This window comes from Hyperolius riggenbachi, chromosome 1 (genome assembly GCF_040937935.1).
Source record: "Hyperolius riggenbachi isolate aHypRig1 chromosome 1, aHypRig1.pri, whole genome shotgun sequence".
Taxonomy (NCBI): Eukaryota; Metazoa; Chordata; class Amphibia; order Anura; family Hyperoliidae; genus Hyperolius; species Hyperolius riggenbachi.
In genome coordinates, this window is record NC_090646.1 from 163,640,130 (window position 1) to 163,657,739 (window position 17,610).

At 42.3% G+C, this 17,610-nt stretch overlaps 1 protein-coding gene across 4 annotated transcripts in view; it reads left to right on the plus strand.

The window, feature by feature from the left end:
• Nucleotides 1-17,610, plus strand: part of NEK1 (NIMA related kinase 1) — a 208,340-nt gene that overhangs the window by 84,053 nt on the left and 106,677 nt on the right. For 3 of the 4 annotated variants that reach the window (XM_068278807.1, XM_068278808.1, XM_068278810.1), the window contains 4 exons: nucleotides 3,558-3,641; nucleotides 6,668-6,751; nucleotides 9,655-9,729; nucleotides 11,735-11,830. In XM_068278807.1, coding sequence (XP_068134908.1) covers nucleotides 3,558-3,641; nucleotides 6,668-6,751; nucleotides 9,655-9,729; nucleotides 11,735-11,830 — 339 coding nt within the window. The remainder of the gene's footprint in view (nucleotides 1-3,557; nucleotides 3,642-6,667; nucleotides 6,752-9,654; nucleotides 9,730-11,734; nucleotides 11,831-17,610) is intronic. The other variant, XM_068278809.1, reaches the window with a different exon arrangement.

The window sequence follows — 17,610 nt, forward strand, 5'->3', positions numbered from 1 at the left end:
GAAGCTCTCCGCTGCCCTCGCCATCTCCCTCCGATCCTCTTGGCCCCGCTGGCAGCCACTTCCTGTTTCGGTGACAGGAGCTGACAGGCTGGGGACGCGAGTGATTCTTCGCGTTCCCAGACAAATTAGCACCCTCTATGCTGCTATATGGTATATGATATATGCTATAGCAGCATAGATGGCGCTATTGTGGCCAGGAACGCGAAGAATCACTCGCGTCTCCAGCCTGTCAGCTCCTGTCACCGAAACAGGAGGTGGCTGCCAGCGGGGTCAGTAGGATCGGAGGGAGACGGCGAGGGCACCGGACAGCTGCAGGGGGCTATTGGAAGCCCCAGGTGAGTAAAACTCATTTTTTTTTACTTAAGTGTCCCTTTAATGGACATGAGGGGTTAATGGCTGCAATACTTTATACAGTGCAATCATTAACCCATCCTGGTCCCAGAGTGCAGCCATTAACTTTGCTGGGTAGACTCATACTTGAGTCAAAAAAGAAATCCAGCTTAAGAGGGTTGAATATTGGAGTTGACTTATACACGAGGTCGACTTGTATTCGAGTATATACGGTACTCAATTTATAGCTAGCCCTCCACTATGTATTTTCAAAGAAATTTGTCCGTCTATGTCCATGAAGTTGGACAGCACTGGGCAAGAATTTGTCAGCATTATTTTTAGCATGTACCACTTTACTAATGACTATATTGGCCACTTACTCCCTACTGTGGGTAGTATCTGCTCATGCGTATACTGTATATTTGTAAGGAGTTATCCATAGTTGTACATAAATGCCTTTAAAACATTCTGAGATGCTTTTAACCACTTCCCTACCACAGGTTATTATAATAACAATGGGGAGGTGATGTTGTTTTTTTTTATGTATTTTAGTGTATTTTTACTTTTTGTCCACTACATGCCCCTACACTTTATTCATGTGTACTGTTCACAGTTATGGACTATATGAGGTCTGGAGTACTGCTTTAATCAATGAAAGAGGTGTATGCAGTGATGTGTGGATGCAGGAGGAGAGTGTATGTGAAAAGGATAGATTATAGTTCCAGTCACCTTTTAATAAAAATGTTTTATTCAATCATTCGTGTTATTTTTAGACACACCTTGTACATATACTGTGGGCTTAAATTGGCTAGGACGAAATAAATTTGACAATGTGCTTTAAATTTCCTCATGCCAAAAATTTGCTTATAATGATGATATTTTTAAATTTGGTTTAAAATGGTGCCCCTATTTAGGCTGTTTTTACAATCCAACTTGCTATAGCCTTTCCATGAGTCAAATAGGCAATGTGAATGAATATCTTCGTTTTAACTAGTCTTTGACTTTCTCCTGTTCTGTCAGTAAAGCTGGTTGAAAATGTAGATTCAGATTATATTGGCACACAAAGCTACTCATTATCATGATATAGGCTGGGGGTATCAATACTTTGCTCATATTCAACGAAAGGTTGTTCACCTACTGCTAACTGTGATCAGGTATAGGAATGCTTTGAGCCAGTAATGCTAAAAGGAGAGTCATTATTAACATACTTTATTATGCTAGATTTGCTATGCTTGTCCAGTTTAACAAGTATGAGTAGCACTCTGGAATAATCAATGCAGTCCCACATTCATAGCTTTAAATATGTCTGCCACTGCATTTTTTTTCTCATTCTGTATCTTCTTGTGGTACTTTGAGATCCCTCTCTTCATTAGTTGATCATCATTTTTTGTTTTATCAAGTGAAAACATAGTTGTAGTCAGCCTTTTACATAATCACAGCATGTTAGAGTTGTGGTGGTTTGCCCTTGGGTGTTTCTCATCTCATTTCCCCATTCCAACACAAACTTGGTGATCTAGTTATCTGTAATGTTAAGGTCGGAAGACTAAGCAAGGAGATTTTAAAAGAATCCTGTCAGAAAATTAATTTTGGAGCTGATTTAAGAAGAACCAGAGACGAAGCACCCTCATGTATTTTACCATATATATCAATGGGAACATGCCCCCTTGTGACTCTGATTTGCTGCTATTTATCCTCGAAGCAGCAAAGCAGAGCCACAAGGGGGCAGGCTTGGGCTTGAAAGGACATCACAGAAGACTGACTCAGCTATAATCATTCCGGGAAAAGCTAGACTGACTGCTCAGTCGGGGATTCTTATCAGGGCTGATAACAGGCAGATTTAGCAGAGAAGAATGAAACAGAGAGCAGGGTAGGTGTTAGTGTCAGGTTCCCATTGATATATATATGGAAAAATACAAGAGGGTGCTTCGTCTCTGGTTCACTTAAAGGGGCTCAATTCACTAAGCATTACCACATTTAGTAAAGCAGAAAACCGCCATATTTTAGCAAACTGTTTGTGAAATGTCAATTCACGGCTGTTAACACATGGAAAATTAGCAACTAGTGAGGTGAATACCTCAATAAATATCAATTGATTAGAGCTTGGGGTAAAACCAAGTGAGATGTTCAGTATTTATCTCCAGCCTGGAGCTGTCGGTATCTTACAAACAGCCATGTGTTAAGGTTATATTAGTAGAGAGGAAATGGAGCAGAGAAAAGGTGAAAACTGATGTAACTATTCAGGAAAATAAGCAAGATATTAATAAAAAAAAAAAAGTCCATATAACAATACTTATGTAGTAATTCAAATGGTTAATAAGATACTATTGGTTTTGAGCTGATATAAAATGTATGTTAATTTTATGCAGCTTGGACTTTTCAGCATAAAAAAAAATGTATTACACCTTTCATCTATTTTCCCTGCACTGCAATTATCCAACAAATACCAAATGAAATACTGCATGAGATAAAAATCTTAGTAAATTGTTAAACAGTTTTTGTTAAATTACTGAACTATAACGCATGTGTAAAAATCTAATTTCAAGTCTGTCTAAAATTAGGTAAATTTACATGAAATTTGTACAGAATTTGTCCTGGTGAATTTGAGCCTATATCATATATATTGCTCTTAGCAACCAGAAAACCAGAAAAAGTACAAAGTACAGTGAAAATGTTAGAGGCAACTCATTTTGTCTGATTATTATTATTATGCTGAAAAGTTAGTTCATATAGAGAAATCGATAATGAGAGAATCCGGGAGATGTGTTTTGTAAACCAGCCCCTATGTGCAGGTCAGATGGTAGTAATGTAAAACAAGGTGTGAAAGTCCATTTTAACCAGCTTCATGAAGCACAGAGTGCACTGGAGCAGAAAGTGCTGTTTTTGGGAATCTCTGAAAGCAGGTCATATGAGCCCGTAAGCACGGGAAATTAATTCCCGAGCCATTTTTATATGCATTTAATGGGATGTTATTTTAAATTAATTTTGCAAAAGGTTTTGGAAGAAAAATATTGCTGTTTTTGCTAAGTAAAAAAGGGAAATGTATGCTGCGCTGGTTCATAAATCTTTAAACCTGGACAGCTGGACTACTGGAAAATAATGATCACAGGTTTTGAAAGTTAGAAGAAAAAAAATAAGTGTGAGACTTTAGGAGGCATTTTTTTTCTTATTTGAAACCCTTTGATGTGGCCCCCACCATTCTTACGCTTCATACATTACATGATAAACAGGATGCTCTGTACAACCTGACAGCTATCTATGGAGGCAGGCCAAGTTCTGCAGGAGGAGGGAAAGCCCAACACAAAGAAGAACAGGTAGGCATCCCGCATGTCTGAGCCTCTTCGCAACATCCTTGCACCACTTGGCATCACTGGTCATGTCCCTTTCTGTGCATGTTTCCTGTGTGTTACACTAACACATAGAGGAAAACTGTAACCCACTGCTACCTGAGGCTCTGCATTACTTCCTAAATGTAAATGTGCTAACAAATTATATGTGTTCACGTGTTGGCTGCATTGTAATCCTGCTCATGCCATCCTTGTCCTAATCATGCATTTGTGTCCGACATGTTTTATTTTTGCTGTCAAATGAGATTTGCACCAATTCTGCCAGTGTTCTGTTCTACAAAAGCTATTCTCTCCTATATGGCGATTATTAGGAATGTTTTGTCATGCTTCATCGCTACTGTAAATGTAATAGAATTTCCATCTGTAGGATGCTTGCATGATTAAGTGGCCTGAGAATCTCTCCATTTACTTGAATGCCCTCAATCTTTTGCCATCACTTCAGCAAACATTTGCTGTTGTGGTCTATTTGTGCTTTTTACTTGACGCCCTTAATTGAAATGGAATATAGAGATAAACAGTAGTATTGAATACAAGAAATGTATTGATAAATAGCATCCCATCCCATCTAATATTCCATCTCCAAATGGAGTAGTGAATGATGATTGCTGTTTGGTGACTTTTGCGAACTGCATTGCTTTCTTAAATAATATGTATAATGCTGTTTTAGTACATTTTTGTGTTTAGCACTAAAATAAAAGTCCATTTTGTTTTTTTATTAGAAACCGACAAAATATTACAGAATGTTCAATTTTCAGTGATACACTAACACATCCACCTAGCAATGTTTTGTCAGTAGAAGAGAGCATCTCTTAACTGCTACAGTAATAAGATGTCTAACATTACAAGCAAAGTCCTCAGACTTGAAAACACTTTTAAGATAACCTATATATTTTAGTGCTAAACCCAGTACATGAAATAAAATGTAAAAAAAAATCAAAAAAAAAATCACTAAATGAAGTTTTATCTAGGAATTAGATTTCTAAGCATTTGTGGGATTTTGTTTCACTGGTTCGCTAAACAAATTATTGGCTTTGTCTGTTCTGAAATCTAGTTACTTTTAGCAGAGCATATTGTGTCTTTCATATTGTTACGTAACAAACCTCAAGCTATAAGGTTCTTTACAGGAACACTATCAATACCCAAGTGTTCTAAAATGACAATGTACAAATAATGTCTAAGTAGCTATGTAAACATTTTCCTACTTTTCATGTGTAAAGGGACTCTGAGCAGTGCAGAAACTATGGAAAGATGCATATTATTTTAAAGCTCTCTTTCTCCTCTTTTCAATGATATATAAACCGCCTACCTACGCCTTTTAGTTTTCGCTATTTTCGTGATTGAAATTGCCGCGGCCGCAATTTCGATTGCGAAAATAGAGAAAACTAAAAGGCAAAGGGCGACGATTTAGGGGTCGTCAGAAAGAGGAGAAAGAGAGCTTTAAAATGATATCAATCTTTCCATAGTTTCATTGTATTACACAGGGCGACTTTTTCTGCTGAATGGAGCTGCTGACTTTGAGAAAAAGTCGCCCTGTGTAATACAATGTAACTATGGAAAGATGGATATCATTTTAAAGCTCTCTTTCTCCTCTTTCTGACGACCCCTAAAGCGTTGCCCTACGCCTTTTAGTTTTCTCTATTTTCGCGATCGAAATCGCAGCCGCAGCAATTTCAATCGCGAAAATAGCAAACTATAAAGCGTAGGGTGCTGGTTTATATATCATTCGAAAGAGGAGAAAGAGAGATTTAAAATGATATGCATCTTTCCATAGTGTTTGCACTGCTCGGAGTCCCTTTAAATATCAGAGGCAAAATCTTTAGTTCATTGTGTGTAGGATTTAGCTCTGTTGGGACAAATCATTTGCAGTGGGGGTGTCAGCTTCAATGCACAGCCAGTGTTGTTTTTTGCTTATCAGACTACAGAGTATTTCTCCCTAAAAGCAAAAAAAAGTATGAAAAGCTGTGGAGTCACAGACCATTACAAATGTTTTAAATAAGTTACATTTCCTCTGCTCTCCTGCGGACAGCTCAGAAACAGGCAGCTTCTGAGAGCTCTCTCTCACAAACAGTTACACACAGAGTTAACAGTGAAGAAATTACACTGTGAAGGAAATACCCCCCCTCCCCTCATTGTTCACTCTCCCTTCAGAATTCAGCAGACTGCCATCAGTTCAGAGTGAAAGGAATTTGTTATAGTAAACAAGAGATAAGCAAATGAAATGTATACATCATTATTTACCAGCACTTCAGGAACTCTCTCAAACTCAGGTTAAAAAACACACGTTAAAATCGATAGTGTCCCTTTAAGCCTAGTGCACACAAAATGATTCTCAGCTGAGGCAATCATTGTGCACCATCTCAGCTTAGTATGTGTTCAGTTGTCCCTTAACATCCGATAGTGGTTTACCACGTCAGATCACTGGGAGATGAATTATCTTTTTTATTTATCCATACCACAGGATGCCATTTGTTTGTGTACTGCCCATTGTCTCTCTTTGTACACACTGCTCAACTATAGCCGGATAAATGATTCCTGATAATGTGTCTATACAGTGCTCTCGTCTGAAATGTTGCCCTAACTGTAGATCCACAGTCATTTGTAACATCTGTTGAGCGTGTTTACAAGGCTTCAAGCCTTGTACACATGCTAGATGGTTCTCGACCATGCAGCCAAGCGGGGGCCCTCTCTGCCATGCATCTTGTGTGTGCACAGTACCCGAGAGCGTTGTTCACCTTTTCACCCTTCCTCTCCATGCTGATTCATTGTGTGCCATGCAATCAGCTCTCCACCCTCTGAAATGCCTGCTGGCTAGCAACACTTCTGTATAGATTTGGCCCTGAACTGTCACCTGAGGAATCAAGACTTGATCCCTGATGGTGGACTGTCCTCATAAATGTGTACGAGGGTCAAGTCTTCTTCTGCTATTGCTAAACATTTTGTGTATACTAAAAGAACATGAGATCATTATAATTTGTTTATTTTCATCCTAACAGGAATATTTAGCAAGACTCAAGCAAATCAGACTCCAGAATTTCAACGAAAGACAACAAAACAAAGCTAAGATACGTGGAGAGAAGGTGAGCATGGTTAGAGCATTTTCTTCCTGATGAAAATGGTTTTGAGCTTTTTATTGCAGTTTTTGTCCTGATCGGATATGTTCCTCTACTTGATGCCCATGACATAACAGGAAATAACAATAAAATGTTTCAAGGCAGAATACAGGCTGTATTAACCACTTAACGACCGCCTAACGCCGATAGGCGGCGGCAGGTCGTAAGTGGTTTCCCATGGCAACGGCCGCTCGTTCGAGCAGTCTTTCCATGTCAGTTCACGGAGGGTGTCTCCGTGAACAGCCTGCGAGCCTCCGATCGCGGCTCGCAGGCTAAATATAAACACGCGGGGAAGAAATCCCTGCTGTTTACATCATACGGCGCTGCCGCCGTAAAGCAGATCGGTGAAAGCCTATCAGAGCCCCCCCCCCGCTAACCACAAATAGCCAGCGGCGATCAGACCCCCCCCCCCCCCCGGCAGGACATCCCCCTAGTGGAGAAAAAAGGGGGGAAGTCTGGTCGCCCTGGTTGCCACACGATCTGTGCTGTAGGCTGGAGAGCCCACGCAGCACAGATGTGAGGAAACAAGCCTGGTCCTTAGGCTTGACAGTGTATTTGAGTATTTGATGGGATTCTTTGGTTTCACACGGTTGACAAATGGTCAAAATTATTTTTTTCCTATTGAGATGGTACAGTTTTTGCTTTGACCAAAGCTGGAACAACCTTTGACAAATACTACATAATGGTGCTGGCTAAAGTACTAATACAATTTCTGTTAGCAAGTAAGAAAAATAGGACAAAAGCATTCTAGTATTGGTGGGAGAATATGGGGTCACATAGTGAGCTGTGTCTAACTGATCACTCTTAATTCAACACAAAAACTAATCCAACTTAGACAGGACTCGGACTACCCACAACCCTCCATAATGAGAAGAAAATCTAGCTTAACACTGTACCAGCAATACAACACACCATGGTCATTACTGATTGTGCCTTGTAGTTTTCCAAATATGCATATTACATACATAAAAACGGAATTTGCACTATTTGATCAATGCCCATTAATTACTTTGCATAAACGCCAGTAAAACGTACAAGTTCTGTCTATGCATGCACATTTTACCAGTAGTTAGTGAATCTGTACCATATTGCTGTGCAATGTGAGAACAATACAAGATACAAGATACAAGATGGATTTATTCGCCAAGTGCGGGGGTACCGTACTTGGAATTGCTTGTGGTATACATGGCAAAGGCAAAATACACGACAACAGTTGTCTATCTTACATATATGGCTACAAGTACAGATACGAGTACCTAGACTAAACTAAAAGGATTAACAGTACATTTTACGTCTGCAATTTCTACCATTTTTACATGCTGCTGCGTTAGTAGATAACCTTGACGGAGTCCAAGCACCCTTCACAGATACGATGACATCATGGATCATTGTGCTAGTGGGAGTTGGATGCAGACATGCATGCTGATTGCAGGCTAGGAGGGAATAGTCAGGCGTCAGTGTTGTTGAGCAGTAGAACAGCCTGGGGGAAGAAGGAGTTCCTACGCCTGGTAGTCTTGGATTGGATGGTTCTGAAGCGCCTGCCAGACGGGAGAGGCTCAAAGAAGCGGCTGCCATGGTGGGAGGAGTCGCAGGAGATCTTGGTGGCCCTCTTCCTCATCCTAGCCGTGTGGAGGAGATCCAGAGGTGGTAGGGGCAGTCCAATGATCCTCTCTGCCTCACTAATGACTCTTTGCAGTCTATGTCTGTCGCTGGCTGTTGCGCCGGCATACCAGACGATTATTGAAGAGCAAAGTACAGACTCCGTGGTGGCGGTGTAGAAACTGGTCAGCAGCTCCCGAGGCATTCAAAATTTTTTAAGTTGGCGCAGGAAAAATAGCCTTTGTTGTGCCTTCTTCTGAATTTTGGTGGTGTTCTGCCCCCATCTTAGGTCGGTGGATAGGGTTGTGCCAAGGAACCGGACTGATGCTACTCTGGAGACTTCGGTTTCACCTATGTAGACTGGTGGGAGAGTGGGAGGGTTCCTCCTGAAGTCAACAGTCAGCTCAACAGTCTTTGCGGCATTGAGGACAAGGTTGTTGTTCTTGCACCAGTTGCAGATTCTCGCTATCTCACTGCGGTAGTCTCCCTCTCCGTTAACGCCAATGAGACCGATGATTGTTGTGTCATCTGCAAACTTGATAACCTTGATGGAGTCCGAGGCGGAGGTGCAGTTGTTGGTGTACATGGAGAACAGGAGCGGGGACAGTACACACCCTTGAGGTGCCCCTGTGTTGGTAGTTCTCACGCCCGAGGAGCAGTTTTCCAGCTTAACCTGTTGCGTTCTGCCTGTGAGGAAGCTCCTGAGCCATGTGCGAAGTGAGGGGTCGACGCCGAGCTGCGCCAGGTTATCGACCAGGGTGTCTGGGCAGATCGTGTAGAAGGCTGAGCTGAAGTCCAGGAATAGGATCCTGACATAGGAGCCAGGCCTGTCGAGATGCTCCATAATGTACGCCAGGCTGACATTTATGGCATCCTCTATGGACCTGTTGGCCCTGTATGCGAATTGGAGTGGGTCAAGCAGTGCAAGAATCGATACTTACCCAGGGCTTCCTCCAGCCCCATAACCCCATCTGAGTCTCTTGCCGTCCTCCAGCGATCTGCCTTTCAGCTGCGATCAGCCCCAGTAACTGGCTCAGTCGCGTCAGTAGGGGTCTTCTGAGCAGAAGACCACTACTGACACGACTGAGCCAGTTACTGGGGCTCTGGTACACTTTTTAAGTTCTTTAGCCTCCCTCCTGGATTCATGTGGCCAATACCTGCTTCAACTTTGTTTTCAAAATTATACCTTCTCTTCTAAATCACCAAAGTACTATGCCTGATATCATTTTACAATGTTGCCATTACTTTAAATTTTATATTTGATTTGACAGGGAGAAAATCAGCCAGGCAAAAATGAAAACCGTGAGGAAGCTGAACTGAGAAAGAAAAAAATTGAAGACTTAAAGGTATTGTTGTTCAAAATTTAGTTGCTTGATCAGTTTTGCAGTGTGTTCTTTTTCCAGGTTGTCTAATTCATAAATAGTATTGTTTTTGTTCCCACCAACAAAGTTGTATAGAATCATGGAGTGTGCAGTGTTTAGCTGGACTTTCCACAGTTTGTTTGGTTGAAAAAATCCATACATCCATGCATTTTAACCAGAAGTATGTTCCAACACTAGCCTACCCCTTATATATTTCAGTTGAACCAAAGGAAGGCGAAATACATTTACGTCAAACAACCCAGTCCAGCTGCAGGATTCAGCAGCTTAATGAAGTCGCACCAAAGCTGGCCATATGTAGTTTGAGAAATGATCGATGAAAACCGATCAGGGAATAAGTAGCTGATGCACCACAGAGCTATATTTATGATATGTTTCTGCAGACATCTGCTCAATTATTGATTGCTCTGCTATACTTGTACTGTCCAATGCATTAAAAAAATGCAGCTTCTGCTCAAATAATGGGAATGTTATAGCACTTCCGATTACATCTTTTTATTAGTAACCAGTACAAACTAAATAGTAAGTTGATTAATTTGCAGTAGGCTAGTACATAATTTTCAGGAAGATTCAATCAAAGTCATTGAGGTATATTGGAAAAGTCGAGCTCTGTGTAGCCACCAGTGTGGGTCGGTACAATGCTAGTGCAACAGTGCTGTTGGTTTCTCAATCAGGTTCCAAGTTCATAGGCTACAATGTGGTACCTCAATTGTGCTCACTGAACAAATCTGTGTATTCGTACACTTGTGTTTTCATACTGATGTTTGTTTCAATATGACTTAAGCTTCGTACACACGCCTGACTTAAGTTGTGTACAACGGCCCCCCAAGCAATCTGCCGAGCGAATCTACTCGCTCTCAGCGACGCCAATCCCATTGTTTGCGGCACTCCCCCGCCCCTATGTGTGATGTCACGTTCAGCATAAAATCTTTGGAGCCACTACTGCCTGCCCACCCAGGTCTCTCCTGCCTCCCCACCCAGGTCTGCCCTCACCTCGGGGATTTAGCAGCAGAGCTACTCTCATCTGTTCTATTGGCGCACCTCCTCCCATGTCTGAGTACTTTTCTCCATGCCTCCTCCCTGTGTCTTCTCCCATTGTGTCATGTGATAAGAGCCGGTGTTCAAACCTGCTTTTGTCACTTACACAGGAAGTAGGCATGGAGAAAAGCCACTGATCACAGGAGGAGGTCTGCCAGTGGGACAGGTGAGCGTAGCTATGCTGCCAACACTCTGCATCCATGGTCCCCAAATTGATTGTCAATAGCAACAGGCTTCTGACCTGCCACCGATTGAGCAAAATTCGGCCAGTAAGCAATCGATCAGGCATCATTTGCCGCTTTGATTTCTAGCAGATTACATCACAGTAAACGAATATGCTGGATATGGACAGGTAAAATGGTCAAATGTATGGCCACCTTAACGTACAGCCCCTTTTGTTTCACGTTTATTGATTGTGTATCTGAATTAGACCTTTTTGTGTGGACAATAACTCATTAATTACCATTTATCTTAAATATTTAGTTCTCTTTTTGTTTACTGATGAGCCCAGCTGAAATGTCTGTTTACAGAATTCCTGTTCTCGTGTCCTTAGTTTACCTCTTTCATTAGACCTCTCTCAGATGTTGTGGTTCACTGTTCCTGTAGTTTTGTTCTTTGCATGCTACATTTTCCTCTGAAAGAAGTAATCTCCTGCATATCCAATACATCTGCTTCTAAGGCCTGAGGTTGGATGTTCGTGACACAGCCGTTCAGTTTGAATAAAACACCGTGGCAAGTAGGGTTTTCACAAATCCAGGTTGTGAATGGATTTGCAGCACCATCACCTTAAATCCTGATTTGGAATCCTTCCTTTCATAAACTCTTCGGCATGCCTTTCCTTCCATTCAGTTTATGTTGTGCATATGCTCTTAATCAGCATGTGACCAGGCCAGGTTCGTGATCTTTGCTATAAATTTGTGACTTTTCTGCACAGGCCCAAGCCAATGCCAGAGCAGCTGTATTAAAAGAGGACCTTGAAAGAAAGAGGAGGGAAGCTGATGAAAGGGAGAAGCGAGCCTGGGATGAGCATGTAAGCAAAGAGCCGTATTTAGCTTCTGAAATGTTTTCGGTTTATGTTGGTTACAGTCAAGGATTTGTGCAAAGTAAGCTGTTTTGGGGAGAGCTGAATAGATTTGATTTGATTTAATCCAGTTACTATGAGGCAGCCGGAGCATATGCAAGTTTGTATGAGGAGGAACTGACCAGGAACAGATTTGTATTTCCACAGTGAGGGCCAAAATTGACTGAAGCAGACATTTGGCTTTTTGCAGCAACTAGCCAAGCTTTGCCTGAGGATTGTCTGCATGCACAAATGTTCAGCATTTCTCGCCCTCAAATTGGGAAATCATGTTCTGTATTAAGTAAAAAAAATGGGGGGAGGGAATGTATTGACATGACTCCGATTCCATAGAGCCTTTTTGTGACATAAATCTTGCCATTCAGACTAAGAAGTGTACATTATAAAATATTATGCTTAAAGCAAACCAGTCAGCTACCTGTATATTCTAAGGCTCCAAAATAAAAAGAAGGGCTGGTTCGCACTGCAAGAGCTTTTTAAGGCTAGTGATTTGAAAAGATCTTACTAATGTAATGCTATGGGTGATTTTTATAAAATCACGTTGCTCAAGTGAGAACACACAAATAGCATTACATTAGCAAGAGCTTTTCAAATCACAAGCACTTAGAAACGGCTCTTGCGTTTAGAACCAGCCCTAAGAGTTCAGTATTAAAAACTTTTTTTTTCTAGAGTGTTCATTAGGGAATTTTTCTAAGGCAGAAATTGCTAGGTCTCTTTTCACACTGCGTCACAACATTTGGGATTTCAGACAGAACATAGAAAATTAAGATTCTGATGAACTCTAGAAAAGTAAACCTGTGATCACTGATAAATGCCTAATGACTATATGCTAAACAGAAAAAAATATCAGTGGCATTTACAGATGAGGACTTCACAAGGTGATTCCCACAGTCACTATGCTGCCAGCTATAGCAGCATTGTCCACCAGCTAAATAGTCGTATTTAGGGCCCAATACACCCTCATGTTGCTTTGCACCACCAGTGACCCTAAAAATGCAGGGTGTCTGCGTTGCTCTTTGCTACAGAACTGACCTCATTCGGCTGTATTGAATGGGGCAGCGCTGCACAGTGCAGAAGTGTGCCCATCAGATAGTGCTGACTATACGATGTCTGATGTGCCTGCATGTTGCACATGGAATCTCTTTTGGCTACCAAAAAAAAAAAAAGTTGCCCCTGTTTGCAAGACTAAAGGCCCATACACACGTCGGATTTTTCTGAACGACGGGTCGTTTGAACGTTCCGTCGTTCAGTCGTTCGCACGCGGAATCAGACGTGTGTACGGACTATCGTTCGGGTGATAAGACTGGTTTCCAGCGATCCGCCGGGCGGATCGCTGGAAACCAGTCTTATCACCCGAACGATAGTCTGTACACACGTCGGATTTGACGTGCGAACGACTGAACAACGGAACGTTCAAACGACGGGTCGTTCAGAAAAATCCGACGTGTGTATGGGCCTTTAAAGTATTAACTTCCTACCCCCTAATCAGTTTGCTCAGGAACTTTTCTGGTCCAAGACCATGGGGTTCCATTGTCATGAACATATTGTAGATAACATTGCATATATTTACCATTAGAGATGATCAATGAGGTGCTGAGAATTGCGGTATAGTTTGCGTGTACATTTAATTTCCTTAACTATAGCCCCTGCAACTTCCCTTAGCCCCCATTCCTTCCCTTCAGATATCTTTGCATTGTTGTTCCTGCCTTGTCTAGGCCCTGCCTCTATTTTATGGTTTGTATAAATGTATGATCTTAACGTCTGTTACTGCACCTCTGCTATATCTACCACAAACAATTCCGGGTGTGACTTCGGTTGTACTTGGCGAATAAAGTCCATTCTGATTTAATCTGTACTAATTAGGCGCTAGTCTAGTTTAGGTGTCCCTGCAGTAAACCATTTAGGGAAATTCCGCTAACATGACTGGGTGGACATCATTCTCTCAAATTGCTAGGCTTCAGATAGGTTGTAGTAAACTACACCCACACTATTCGGCCAATCACAATACTTTGTTCTGTAGAGGATGTTGTGATCTGGGTCCCCTAAACTAGACTAGTGCCTTCATTTATATTCTTCTGTATACTTCTTCTGTTCTGTTTTCTGTATATTTTATTTCTACATTTTTTTATTTCTTCTTCTAATCGAACAGCAAAGTTGCTACATCCCACCAGATCAACAGGAAAGCACCAGAGGGAATTAAAAGATGTACCGTATTTTTCGGACTATAAGACGCACTTTTTCTCCCCCAAAGTTGGGGTGAAAAAGCTGGTGCGTCTTATAGTCCGAATGTACAACGTTAGAAGTGGAAAAGTACCTCTGTATTTACTGCGATGCATGTGTCCGCATACAGGATGCTTACTTCTGCCCAGCTTTGCCTGCTCTGCTTCTTAAATGCTGCCGCCTGAATGCTGCTATCACCCTGGACTCTGACTGACTGGCGATCCACTGCGGCGAACGGCGATCCCCCATTGTGCCTCTTAAATGCTGCCGCCTGAATGATGCGATCACCCTGGACTCTGACTGGCGATCCACTGCGGCGATCGGCGATCCCCCACTGCGCCGCTGCTGCTGACCTGATGGTTTAGAAGATGCTTAAGTGAAGTCCTGCTGGCTCCCAAGGCATTTGCCAATCATCGCTAATAGCCGGTGCCCGGTAAAATCTTCCGACATGCAAGATACATACTTCCACTTAGGAAGTGACTGCAGACGCATCTGATTGGTCGCGCTAGTCCTGCGGGCGGGATGAAGGTACCGCTCCTGAACCAATCACAATCCTTCCTCCCTGACACCAATCAGGGAGGAAGAATTGTGATTGGTTCAGGAGCGGTACCTTCATCCCGCCCGCAGGACTAGCGCGACCAATCAGATGCGTCTGCAGTCACTTCCTAAGTGGAAGTATGTATCTTGCATGTCGGAAGATTTTACCGGGCACCGGCTATTAGCGATGATTGGCAAATGCCTTGGGAGCCAGCAGGACTTCACTTAAGCATCTTCTAAACCATCAGGTCAGCAGCAGCGGCGCAGTGGGGGATCGCCGATCGCCGCAGTGGATCGCCAGTCAGAGTCCAGGGTGATCGCATCATTCAGGCGGCAGCATTTAAGAGGCAGAGCAGGCAAAGCTGGGCAGAAGTAAGCATCCTGTATGCGGACACATGCATCGCAGGAAATACAGAGGTGATTTTCCACTTGTAACAGCGCTACAGGAGTCAAAAGGTGAGGACGAGAGCCACTTTTGCAGACTGCACTTCCCCACTCCCGGAGTCTGTGTTATGTCTCTCCCCACTCTGAACACTGGCTGGTAGGAGTGGTGGATGGAGACATACATGCTTCACCCCTGGTACATCAGGAGCTGGCAACGAGTGTAGTCATGTAGTGTGTCCCTCTGGAGTCGTCCTAATGGGTAAGCTGTTGATCTTGCACTTGATCTTGCACATTTTTTTTTGCAGCCATTTATCTCTACAGCACCTTGTTTATTTACCTGTGGAGCACTAGCACAGTATATACTGTATATGCACTACTCTATTTATATTGTTACCTGCTGCTGATGTTAGTGTCTGAAGCTCTACAGGACACTCCTGCACCATGGATGCACCAGGTTTATTTTTTATTTTTTCCCTGATTTTTGCCCTCTAAACCTAGGTGCGTCTTATAGTCCGGAGCGTCTTATAGTCCGAAAAATACGGTATATTACAGGGCTCCTGAGGTGGGATGCAGCAAGTAGAAATGGCAGACTAGTGCGCTGCTAGCAAGTTAGAAGAACAAAAAGGTTTAGTCAGGGCAGTTTCTAGGCTAAATTGCACCCAGGATGAGGGTGTAAAAATTGTGCCCTCTTCCCCCCCACCCCTGTGGACTCACAAACCATTACTTTTTAGGGACAGTCCCACAGCCACAGGTCACAAGTAGATCTGCCTACTTACTAGTAACCAGCCGCTCATCCAGGAGGTAGCAGTGAATAGGAAAACACATAGGTGAAGAGAGCCCAGAAAACTGACTCCTCCATGGGCGCCGCGCACTGACAGCCTGCAGTACCGCTACAGGACATCAGGTGTCATTACGCAGTGGTGATGTGATGATGACTTGACGTCTGATGCAGGAAGCCCAGGAGGAGTCAAGGAAGGTGATCGCGCTGGTAATTTTCTTCTTCCATTTGGCTACACAGTGCATCACCAGCTCCCTATCGGTTATGTCCTTCTGCCTGCACCCCCCTTCTTCTCCTTGCCGGTCTGCGCCCAGGGCGGTCGCACTGCCCAAGAAAAGGCCCTGGGTTTAGTTGCCTCTCATTTGCCTGTATTCTGACAAGCAGTTTATCTATTTTGCTCTCCGTTTTGTAAAGCCACAGCGATACTCTGGATAAAAAGCTTTATTATTATTATAATGCTACAAGCAGAGATTTTTGAAAAGTATTTGTTCCTTTAAAACTAGCAATTCACTGTTAATTATAATATTTAAAACCACAAAATGAATAAGTTCCAGCTTTAGTTACAGTGTTATTATTAGTACAATTAGTGATTCACCTGCATAACGCTGTTGGTCCATTATATTCTTTGTTTGGGCACAGATTGAATGCGTCTGCAGGTATTCACTCCTGGCACAGCAGTATCACCACCTCTTGATTTCCCCAGAGCTTTGCTTGGTAGCGTTTCCATTACAGTGTGCAGTAAAGTATAAGGGGTAATGACACTTTGGCCTCATATTGTACTCCAGAAGCAGACAGAAATAAAGCTGTCAGCTGCAGCAGCTTGCATTCTTTCCTCTCTACACTACAATGGCCTCATTGACATAAGAGTAGTCTCGTTGGCTTTTATTGCTCCCAATATACCCATTAATTAAGAGGCAAAAACAGCACTTAATAAAAACACCTTATAAGCTGTGTATTTGTTCTGACCTTTTGCACACCTCCAAAGCAACGTAAAGTTACACTTATGCCCATTGTGGCTGAATAAACAAGAAAAGTTTACAAGTTACCCTAAGATATGGTTACTTTGAGAGCTTAGAATTTTGCTTCAGATGGATAAGGACACAGGGGCCCATATGCAATTCACTATTTCTCCCGAGTTTTCTCAGAGGAGATAATTTTTCATCTTCAATTTAAATTAACTTTTTAGCACTTTGCAATGAAAAAAATACTACAAAGTAGGTGAAAAGTACTGTCCAAATTATTTTGAGTATTTTTTTGCTTGCTGGTGGTGTGAAAGGCATTTTATTTACAAGTTGTGAAAATATCACCTAGGAGAAAACTCAGGTGAAAAAGTGAATTGCATATAGCCCAGGATCGTTTAAATATTAAATTAATGAACAGGTAAACATTGAAGAACTGTGTTTAACTGAATAACTGTAATATAACTTGTGACTTTTAAAATTAATCTCCAAAATGTTATAGTTGCATATATATTTGGGTTGAAAAAAGTCAAATGTCCATCGAGTTCAACCAGAAAATAAAGTACAACATCAGCCTGCACCCTCACATATCCCTGTTGATCCAGAGGAAGGTGAAAAAAGCGGGGCTGTGGAGTCAGTATAAAAATCTTCCGACTCCTCAGTTTATGAAACCACGACTCCGACTCCGGGTACCCAAAATGGCTCTGACTCTTCGACTCAGACTCCTTAGTCTAATACTTAACAGGGATGTGGATTTTGTACAAAAATAATCCAACTCCCGACTCCGACTCCTCAGTTTATGAAATCAACAACTCCGACTCCGGGTGCCCAAAATTGCCCCGACTACTCGACTC